This window comes from Pelmatolapia mariae, linkage group LG3_W (genome assembly GCF_036321145.2).
Source record: "Pelmatolapia mariae isolate MD_Pm_ZW linkage group LG3_W, Pm_UMD_F_2, whole genome shotgun sequence".
NCBI classification, from domain to species: domain Eukaryota; kingdom Metazoa; phylum Chordata; class Actinopteri; order Cichliformes; family Cichlidae; genus Pelmatolapia; species Pelmatolapia mariae.
The window spans coordinates 72,506,593-72,517,674 of record NC_086229.1 but is presented as its reverse complement, the minus strand read 5'-3'; the positions used below and the strand labels follow the sequence as shown (position 1 = coordinate 72,517,674).

The 11,082-nt window shown below is 41.9% G+C and overlaps 1 protein-coding gene across 1 annotated transcript; it reads right to left on the bottom strand.

Moving 5' to 3' along the window:
- Nucleotides 1-4,166: 4,166 nt before the first annotated feature.
- On the bottom strand, nucleotides 4,167-11,064 carry LOC134624789 (multifunctional protein ADE2-like). The gene is made up of 15 exons (XM_063469846.1): nucleotides 10,915-11,064; nucleotides 10,528-10,773; nucleotides 9,851-9,940; nucleotides 9,277-9,675; nucleotides 8,697-8,774; nucleotides 8,389-8,543; nucleotides 6,824-6,863; nucleotides 6,552-6,749; nucleotides 6,156-6,334; nucleotides 5,891-6,070; nucleotides 5,668-5,781; nucleotides 5,504-5,587; nucleotides 5,101-5,281; nucleotides 4,857-5,015; nucleotides 4,167-4,778 (listed from the first exon to the last, which is right to left on the bottom strand). The coding sequence occupies exons 1-15, from the start codon at nucleotides 11,042-11,044 to the stop codon at nucleotides 4,612-4,614; spliced, it is 2,400 nt and encodes a 799-aa protein (XP_063325916.1). The 5' UTR covers nucleotides 11,045-11,064; the 3' UTR covers nucleotides 4,167-4,611.
- Between the last annotated feature and the right edge of the window lie 18 nt (nucleotides 11,065-11,082).

Here is an 11,082-nt window from a genome sequence, read left to right as displayed (position 1 = left end):
TCTGATAGAATGAAGAGTACACTGATATATTAAATATTCCTTTATTGGGTGAGAAAATCAGACCATGTCGTAACTGCTTTAAGTCATACAGAATAGATATCAGAGCCTTAAACAGGCTGACTTCTGCTAAATGGGTCAAACTGGGCAGAAAGTCTACAAACACATAACATCCTTATAGAATATGATGTAACACTATAGATCAACTTACCTCAGAATATATAAAGCATATAAACAATTACAGCAATATGATGCAACAAACACAGCAGTGCTACTAATCCAAAATACTCAAAGCTTCATAGAACTGAAACAAACATTTATTTTTAGCTCCATTCTGCTGCTGATACATACTTTAGGTTTCTGAATATTAAACTTGTTACCGCCTTTCATAGTGTGTAACTTGAAGGCCCTGAGTACTTTCTCCCACACTGAAAACACTTAAATGATAAAATTATTTTAACATTAGCTAATAAGACTGATTCAGGACCAAGGTTATTATTGTTAACTAAAACTAACGAAATAACGAAAACCAGAAGTGAAAAAACATTTTCGTTAACGGAAATAAAAATAAAAGCGAAAAAAGGAAAACTAACTAAAACTGTAATGAGTGTTCACAAAACTAACTAAAATTAACTGAATTTATAGCCAAAATGTGTTTAGTTTTCGTTTATGTGTGTGTGTCATACAATAGTCAAGGGTAAAAATTAAGTTTAGTTTCCAGGTTTTTTTCTTGCTGTGTCTCATTATGCCAGCAGGTGGCAGTACGTTAGTCGAGTCGTCTGTGTCGCTGCTCCGTCCACGCGCAGAATCATGTCAGGAAAAGTCTGGAGAAAGCGCCAGCTTCCAATTTGGGATTACTTTGAATATGACTGTGTTTTGGATAAAGCAAGTGTCTTGTAGTGGAAAGAGACAAATTATGAGGAACATTTCTAAAGGGAAAAAATCCCACAAACCTTAAAGTGCACTTGAAAAGCTCACACAAGAAGGCTAACCTAGCTTACCTGGAGAAGGTAAGGGAGCACATTCAACCCTCATCCCCAGAAACAGAAGCTAACCCCAGGCAAGGCAGCGTGATGCATCCCGAGACAACAGGACTGGGATATCTACATAACTGTGTGAGTCAATTGCCTTAACACCCGGTGCTGCAAGAGTTAATAGTCTCATTGCGGCCAAGATATACTTTTTATAGTTGCCTGGTTTCAACGGTTGTTCATCTGCCCTAATTTATTTATTCATTTATTTATTGAATGTGAGTTGTCTGTCTCTGCGTGTTAGCCCTGCGACAGACAGGCGACCTGTGCAGGGTGCAGGGTATGGTAGCTGGAATAGCAACATACCCACGGATAAGCAGAAGAGAATGACTGATATGATGAAACTGGGATTTTGTTACACTTTATTGCAAACACAACTAAAACTATAACTGAAACTAATCAAAACTAAACTGAAACTAAGGAGTTTCAAAAAATAAAATAAAAACTAAACTAAACTAGCAAACAATTGGTAAAAACTAATTAAAACTAATATAAAATTGAAAATCTGAAGTCAAAACGAAATAAAAATAAAAACGAATGAAAATTGCAAAACTATTAAAACCCTGTTCAGGACAGACAATTAGTTATTTAAAACATTTCTATCAGTCTTTTACAAACAGGGAACAGTCCGTCTATTCTCTCCATCTGTCAGCTGCTGCTGGCTCTTCCTCCTCCTCTTCCTCACACACTGTTGAGTTTGTCCTGGTGGATCATCAGTGGTGCAAAGCCTTTATTTTTACAAGCTGGATGACTTGTAAGAATGAATGATGCTGCGAGATATGAAAATGCCATTGGGTCTGCCGTGGTGGTTTACAGTTATCAATTCTTTTCAAATCTATTTTTTAGAAAAATCTAGAAAAATAAAAAGTGCATGCAAACCAGTAAACAAATGCGATATTGATTCATTAAATCCCGAATCGATTTCTACATATAAATGTATTTTGCCAGAAACGCCAGGAGCTCACAAAACTATTTCAATAACCACCAAAACAAGCTTTCTTTTGGTCGGAGAGCTGCAGCTCAGAATCAATGAGATGTCGTCTTTCTCATCCGACGACACGAACACGGACACGCCGTCGGGGCAGAAGGTCAACATCTCACTGATTCTGAGCTGCAGCTTTTGTTCCTCTCCAACTAAAAGAAAGCTTCATTTTGCTGTTTAATAAAAAAATTTTAAATTATGCCAAATTGATGCTGTTTTTCTGTGTTTTATCCTCAGTTACTTTGACACAGTTACTGAGTCAAAATTGAATTTAATCAAATCGATTATAGAAATCAGTGACGATACCCAGCCCTAGTGAGTAGCCTAAGCCCAACAGAAGTGGATGTAGCCATAGCTGGACTGGCCATCGGGCATACCGGGCATTTGCCCGGTGGACCGCTCGTGATTTTTCGTTTTTATGGGCCGATGGGGTTTTATTTCTTTTATTTTTTCAACGGTATAAATGAATAGTGGTATATTGGCCAGTTGGTCATGATCGACTCTGGGATGGACCAATTACAGCCGAGAAGGTCGAACTTTAAAGTTGAGGTGAAAAGCAACGCGATTTGTCCAGATCAGCTGATCAATGAACGATCAGCTGATCGGCTTTTCTCTCTGCGTCAGAAAGAGCAAACCAGCGGAGGTCGCGTTAAACAACAAAAGCACCTTAAAACTTGATGAGCTGTTGTTAGAATTTATTTAATATTAATTTCTAGTATCAGCTGATGTTTGTTGGAGGGATGAAGGGTTGAAGGGAAGTTATGAACTTCTTTCTGTGAGACAAATAACACCAGGATCCTTTTCTAGCTGACAGCTGGTAACTGTGCAGGGGCGGGTCTAGCAAAGTTTTGCCAGGGGGGCAGGTAGGGCATTACCAGGGAAAGGGGGGCACAAAAAATACGTTTCTTTCTTATTCTCATTTAAAATTTCTAGCTTTTAAGAAATAATTATCTGAATCTTACAACCAAAGTTTTCATCTGATGTCAAATGTATAGAAATCCATTATTGTACATAGTAGTTTTTTTCAGGATCCCAACATAATTTCTTCAGAAGTAAGTACTGTATATGATGCCAGTATTTTCCCACATTTTCTAGATACTGTACCAGTACTGTGTGTAAAATACCATCAAAATGAAGTTTTGAGTGAGGAAGTTTTATTCTTTCTCACCTGTCTTTCTGTCTCCTTTCACTTTTTAAAGGTTGCCATGTTACAAAAGTATTTTGCCCTGCCATGCTGTTTATTGATGTGGTAAATAAATAGTTTATGAAAATATCACTAAATCTGTCATTTATTATTTTTAATATTCAGTAATGGTCATGTCTCAACTCTAGTCTTCTCTGTCTTAATTTCAAGTTTCCACCATATGTTGTAGAAAGTTCAGGAGGTAAACCAAGCAGTCTTTGGGTTTCGGCTAAGTACTGTTTAGAATACCAGAATAGGGAGGATGGTGTAGGTTTAAGTTAAGTTCTAGATTGATACATATATACCAACAAGACTGTGTACATCACTGTCACAACGACATTTGTTTTCATTCAAAGGCTTTATGGTTTTTCCCATAATACCTGGTGGGCCGGTCGGTCTCTAGTCAAAATGCCCGGGCTGATTTTTTGTCCCAGTCCAGCCCTGGTTCTAGTGGGTCCTGTTGTGGCTCTAATGTGAAAGAGGATATAATGTAATATAATATAATGTTGTATAATATAATATCACATGATATAATGTAATATCATGGATCACTTACGAGTTTAATTTGTCAGCAACTTTCTGCCAGCCCTCTATCCTTGCTTTTGCAGCCTTTGCAGTGTTCCCCTGCGTTTTAATTAAACTCTGAAACTCCTGAAATCCCTCAATCAAGAGTTCTTGGTCTGCTGCCGTGAAATACTGAGCGCGCTCCTTCGACATTTTCACCGACCAATCACAGGGTTGCCGATCAATGTTTCTACTATCGATGCGTAGCCCCTTTTAAGCCACCCAGTGATCTCAGATTACTTCATCCAGCTGTACTAATCGTCAACAACAGGTGTGTTCGGAGAACCGTATTAGCGAGCTCAAAGTTAGCGCGATGATTTGATCTTGGATGTAGTAAGCGAGGTACGAAGAACGGACCCCAGATGGATGAATACCTGCTAAAAGATCTCATAGTGCTTTGAATACGAGTATTTAAATGTTTTATTGCATCGAGTCAGAAAAGAAAGCTCCATGACACGACTTCCTGTCCACGTGTCCGTGCTGTGAGCCACCATCAACAAACTGTTTACATGTTTTGATTCCACTTTTTGCTTTTTCTTTTATTCAACCAGGAAGATCCCACTGAAACAAAAACCTTTTTTAGGGAGACCTGACGATGGGCAGCAGCAAATTACAAAAATGACACAATTAAACACAGGCAGCAACAACATGCAGGCAAAAATAAATAAACAAATTAAAAAATTCCATAAAATTCTATTAAAATTGAGAAACTATAACAAATCTATTAGAAACAGTTCCATGTTATAAACTTGGCCTCAATGAAATGAATTGTGTCATTGTCAGTCCTGCAGTTGGCTTCAAGGGTGCTAAATGGACCAAAGCTCTTTTGTTCAGTGTGATGCACGCTGGGCTCTTCAGAGGCTGCAGGCCTGGAACTTCTTGTCAGCCAGCTTGAGAGACACCCAGGTGTTGAGCATGGATGCCCTCAGTTTGCACCACACCAGGTGGTCCCTCAACCCCAAGATCTGCGCTGCAAACTGAGCACAAGCTTCAGGAGACAACACGGTGGAGCAGCCGAGACCTGCAGGACAAAAATAAATAAATGCAAAAACAGCACGTATGATTAACGCTGCACGTTACAGTAAAGAGCTCTGCTCACCACTTGGCATGCGGAGGGACGACCAGACATGTTGTGGTCCCCAGTCTGGAGTGAGAGGAGGGCAGCTGATCACAGGGTAAGCCGTGTTACCAGACATCACTGGGCCGAGGCCGTTACTCCTCCCAGCCACAGCCACGAACACAGTGGGTACGCCATCACCTGCAACACAGCATAAAGAAATGATCCGATTAGAAAGAATCCCAGATCAGAATAAAGACGCAGTTACGTCAGTATTAAAGCACACCTTCATATTCAGCTTTAATGCGCAGCGTCTCATCTGGACCCTTGTGTGCCGAGGTGACTCTGAGGACACAGGGGATCCCGTAGGAGGCGCACGCCTTTCTTATCTTTTCACAATGGGCCACGTCTGAGGTGGAGCCCATTAAAAGCACCACCCTGCTGCTTGCCTGGGGCTCCAGCAGCAACTGCAGACACACAGAAACCATTGAATCATCACTTTATGTCAGTTTTACCTGCTCAAAAGAAAAATCGTACAGCTGTGCTGGTTTTTTCCTGAATGACATCAAAAGCAGCTGCAGGCTTTTGTGATGTTAAACAGTGTTTGTTGGTTTGGACGTTCAAAGCAAAGAAAGAGCTAAACACTCCTACAAGATCAAGAATAGATTAGAGGCATCTGTGTGCTGTACCTCGACCCTTTCAGAGACCCACTCAAAATTCCTCTTCACCATCTGCATTGCCTCTGGGGTCACTTCCTTCAGCTCTCTGTACACCTACAAAGGGGAAAGAAAAGTTTGAGGCTTGTGTCTTTTTTTCATATCAGCATGAAAATAAATCAAAGTCAGTCCATCACCTGTTTGTCTTTTTGCTGGCTCCCATCTCCAGCTGGCCAAAGCCTCCATGAATCGTTGTCAATCACGTCAGCGAGCACAATCTCTCCACTTTTCACACTGACGCCAAATTCAATCTACAAGCAAAGAAAAAGTCCTTAGTTGTAGTTCTGCTGCAGCTACAGGAGAAAAGTGATCGCACCAAGATGTGACTTTAGCCAGCAGGGGGCGCTGCTGCACAGCTACCTTCATGTCCACCAGGGTGCAGTTCTGAGTGGCCCAGGCCTTCTCCACTATCTCAAAAATGGCCACAGTGCTGCGACTCATTATGTCCACCTCACACTGACCAATAGTGAGCCCAGCCACACACAGTTTGGCCTCCAGCAGCTGCTCCTCTGACCACTGAGGATCATTGTTGGCATCATCCTAAAAACACAATCAGTGATGAGTTTGCTGCAACACTCAGACTGCAAACACACGGAGAGAATCACTGCACGCCTGCAAGACTCACTTTAAAGAACATCTCCATCTTTAGAGGAGAAAAGCGGTAGCCCTCTTTGACTCCTGGATTCCTCTTGAGGAAAGATCCAGTCGCCGCTCTGCGACACACCCACTCAATGGGTATCATCTGGCAGTGCGCTGCGATGAACGCCGTGTCCGAGTGCTGCTTAACAAAGGCCGTCTTAATGCCTGAGGAGAGAAGGGTGGATATCAGAGCAACCTCAAACTCACAGACAAATTACAACATCTGAGATTAAAACTATATTTTATTGAATTTGTATACATTAAGTATTATTGCATAATTATCATTTCTGTTCATGCACGAGATTTAGTTTTTTCAGTCAGTGAATCAACCTTTGATGCAAGCTGTTGTTTCCAAAACCTTCTGCAGAAATAAAAACCTCACCAGACTCCTGCAGCAGCTGGAACACGCAGCTCGTGGTTTTGTTGGCAACGGCAGCTTTGCCCTCCATCTGATCTTTCCTCACGGCGTTCCCAGCTGTGATCTGGTCCTTAGACTGGACTAGAACCAGTCCCGGCTGGTCCACCAGCTCAAAAATCTGTTTAGTCTTGCCCTCATTGAGCTTCTGGCCGATTTTTAACTCTGAAAACAAGGAAAGAATTAAAACATGAACATCTAACTGAAGCTCTAAAGTGCAGATTAAGGCTCTGCAGTACCTGGGGTGGATGCCATGGTGCTCGTGGATCCTGAGCAGCCCTGAAAGACAAATCACAAAACACGCCAGTGAACTTACAGAAGAATTGATTCATTTTAGTCTACGCCCATAAAAGCCGGATTTGATTTCCTAGCAGGCAGCACTTGTTTCTTTTTTAAAGAAGAAAAAAGTGGGAACAAAAATCGCCTTTTAACGTGTCACTGTTGTTAGCAACATGTTATCATGCAGCTTGTCTGTAAGGATGTCACATGATTGCCACATTCTTGGTTCTGATGAAATATAAGATACAGTTGTTGAGACCAGGCTAGTTTGAAGTTATTAATGTGATGACAGCTAGACTTTGTTTTTGGTTCATGAAGCCGTCCCACACAGAAATCACACCTTAGGTCATGTGACCCACATAATGTCTTCATGAACCAAAAACCCTGGTTTCCTTCAACAAGCTTGCAGTTTAATATATTTTTCTTTATTTCCCAATTACATTGAATTTAGAAAGTCAACCAGACAAGCACAGGTTAGCAGATTGCACAGCACAGAAGAGCTAGCTCATCAGGCTGAGACTCTGTTTACACCTACAGGCCAGTGGCAACTCTTTCAGTGATGATGTGCACATCCTGGTTTGAGTGGGGAGCCGTTATGTGAAAAGGCCATGACACCTCTGAACGATTGCTCATCATCTGGGGCAATCGTGCCTTTCTTTTTGTAATCGGAAGGTTGCCGGTTCGAGCCCCGGCTCTGACAGTCTCGGTTGTTGTGTCCTTGGGCAAGACACTTCACCCGTTGCCTACTGGTGGTGGTCAGAGGGCCCGGTGGCGCCAGTGTCTGGCAGCCTCGCATCTGTCAGTGCGCCCCAGGGTGGCTGTAGCTACATTGTAGCTGCCATCACCAGTGTGTGAATGTGAGAGTGAATGAATAATGGAATTGTAAAGCGCTTTGGGTGCCTTGAAAAGCGCTATATAAATACAATCCATTATTATTATAATTACAAATACAGGCCATCTCATAGTGATGTGATTGGTACACATGGTACCAGTTTGCATACTGACGATCCTGAAACTGAACTGGTGGCTCATTGTTAGTCAGTGGTGCTGGTTTCAGTTGTTATGCAGCTGTTCTGCACTGTTAAGGTTGTGGTCAGCTGATACTGAAGAAGTCACCTGGATAAGCAGTGAAACATTTCTCCCATCAAAGATCCTGTGACCAGATGAACAAAACCAACTTTCTGGAATTTTCTAACATGGATTAGTGAAAAAAACGTAAGACATAACTTTTCCTCAGGTTTGATTAATAAACGTCAGCACAACATACATCATAGAGCTGCAGCTTTTGGCTTTACAATATTTGCATTAATCAATCTTTGTTTTTGCAATATGAAATAATCTCAAATCGAAACATCTTACATTTTACAATTATATTTTTAATGCTGGGCATTTTTATTCAAAAAATAATGAACTTCTTATATAATAATCTGTCACTCGATTAATCAAATAGTTGGGGTAGTTTTAAAAGAACCCACACCAGAATACGTCAGTTTTGTAATGGTCACATGAGATGAGTGAATGTTACCTGTGGCGATGGAGCAGGGGAGGCCATTGAACAGACTGAGTTGATCTTTATTATGGGGATGTGGTCCTGCTCTTCTTTACACTGGGTGTGCAGTCTGTCAGCAACAACAGGGCCAAGAGGGTTCAGCTTTTTCACTGATGTGTGCAGTCCAGGGTCTGGAAGTAAGAAGGACAAAGGTTAACTTACTTTTTAAGTACGACTAGTGGAACATGTCAGCTCCTAACAGGGTTTCATGAGTTGTGCATTTTATTAGCTCACAGCCATGTTCTTATCCATATTTAATTATTTCAGAGGAACACAGTTCAGACCTTCATCCACAGCTTTCCTCTTCAGTCTTCTGTTTGATGCAGTAGTATTCTCTTTATCGAGCTCACTCTCAGAAACACCTGCAAAATTATATTTAAGGTGGTTACAAAAACAGATATAGATATGCTTCTTTGCTGCAAAAGAAAAGAAATGTCTTGGTGCTAAACAAAGTAAGACTGGCTTACGACCACCTCGAGACTCATTTTTAAATAAAACACATCTTAAAACCACTTCCTGTGTGGCTGCAGCTCAAGTTGGACCAAGGTATTTTACTAACTGGAAAGTTGGTATTTATTATTATTTCCCCTCTGACTTCAAGGCTATTCAGGGTTAAAGGGTCAGTTTACTGAAGCACAGTTTCTCCATAGATTTGAAGGTTTTAATTAAAATACTAACTAATATGTTTTGTTGATATAAGATTTTGAGAAATATTTTAAGGGACAAAAAACCCCAAACATTTGCTTTGGCTGTCCGTGGTGTTCCTGCTTGGTTATCACTCATTGTAACTGACCACTGAAAGCATTGTGTAACTTTTTCATCTAATTCATACTGAAGATAATGATGATTAAATGATCTGCTCACTCATCAACATGTGTTCTTGATCCAAACGATGCTCCTTGATTTTATGCCGCTCTGACTCGTAAGTGTTTGATGCCTCGATGGTTACTGACAACTCAAAATCAGAGGTGCAGGTTTTGTCCTCCACAGCTCTCCTCGTGTTTGCCAAATTGCCGTCCACTTTATTTTTCTCATCACAGTTGTCAGATATTGTAGCTGTGCTGTTTTCATAAACTAATTTTTGAATTAGAAACTTGACAAATTCTCTGGTCTGAGGCGGCATGCTCTCCAGAGCAGGAACAAGACCGAGGAGGAAATGCTCCGTTGGAGACTGGCGTGGCCGCTTCAGGGACTCCAGGATGGCCAGCTCCACCGCTGATGGACCGTCCCTCGTCCGCCTCGGAGCTGTCCTCCTCTGTGGGCCTGAAAACAAAGCACAAAACAACACAAAGAAATGAGAAGGCTGCTACTAGATTTTCATTTTTAACGTTGAACAAAACAAAAACAGGATATAATCAGATTGGTTGTAGATATTTAGTAAAGGTAATCACAAGGAAATCCAAGCGAGTAAAAAGCTATCAGTGCGTGCTGTACATACCTGTGGGTGCAGCAGCAGGAGCGGAGGGACCAGGGACTGGGGAGCCAGGACAAGCAACAGGTGACAGCTCTGCTGCAGGATCAGTTGGCTCTGTCAAGACAATATTAAATGTTAACAGGTTGAAAACAATAATCATAGAGAAAGTATATACAGTGGTCCCTGTACTGCAGCAGGGGTTCTCAGAATAACTAGCCCATCAACATGCACTTTATTCACTTTTTTTCCACACACACACGAACATTAGTCACAGTTCTCACAAGTTGATTCTCAAAGTGCAAACCTTTGTAGATTGCAAAACGTAAAAGTGTTATTATACCGCGTTTTTTCTTCGTCTGCGCGCCACTTTTGTGCGCCTTTTCCCCTCCCGGTGCAGGTGTTTATTTCCGAATGAGGGTCATAGTTCTGGGTGTTTTGTGCTGTTTTTTCTATTGGACGTGATGGTTATCAAAACCAAACATGATAAATTATCAAGTGCAGGAGACACGACACGGAGGAGATTTGTCAATCAGGCTGCAGAATGCAATGCTGTACTGTGCAATAAAAAACTGCGAAAAAGCGAGGCAGTGACGGATGAACAGCGGCACCACTGCGTGCTGTTTATTAATAGACAATAACATGTATTCCTATATGCCAACATGCATAAATTAACTGCCTACATTAATTCATTGCAAACACACCTTCTGACTGGGACTCCCCTGCTGCCTCTTCGGGCTGTCCCTGGTCCTCGGAGTTTTCCACGGTCCCCACCATATTGCAGCTCGTCTCGCGCGGGGTGAGGAAGGGGTCCAGAAACCTCATGATCGCGGAGAACTTCCATTTCCTCCCCGATCCTGCTGCAGACCCACTCCTCTTCTCCTTCTCTGCCCTCTTCTCCTTGCAGTACGTGTCCCTGAGGCTCTTCCACTTTCTCCTGCAGATGTCCTCTGAATAAACACATGATCTTGTTCGTGGAAAGGTATTTGTGCATCAGTGGGAAAATAGTGGGACAGTAGGAGGGCTTGCTAGCTTTTGCGCCGCTTCCCCGGGTCAGTCAAAACTTTCAAAAGAGAAATGAATGGACTTACCAGGTTGCCCAGTCGCTTCACATATTTTCCTCCAAGCTAGGTCCTTTTTATTCCTGTCTCTGTAGAAAAAGCAGGCGGTGTCGTACAGCTCCGGGTGGTTTGCTACAGCAGTAATGAGCCTTTCCTCCATATTGAATGAAGAAGCAGGGCTTAGCTGGACCTGCCACT

Coding starts and splice junctions, on each gene's coding strand:
- LOC134624789 (XM_063469846.1), bottom strand. CDS start 11,044: ATGGAGGAAAGGCTCATTACTGCTGTAGCAAACCACCCGGAGCTGTAC. Junction 5,588..5,667: donor GCCAGCAAAAAGACAAACAG/GTGATGGACTGA, acceptor TCCCCTTTGTAG/GTGTACAGAGAGCTGAAGGA. Junction 5,282..5,503: donor GGGTCTCTGAAAGGGTCGAG/GTACAGCACACA, acceptor GTGTGTCTGCAG/TTGCTGCTGGAGCCCCAGGC.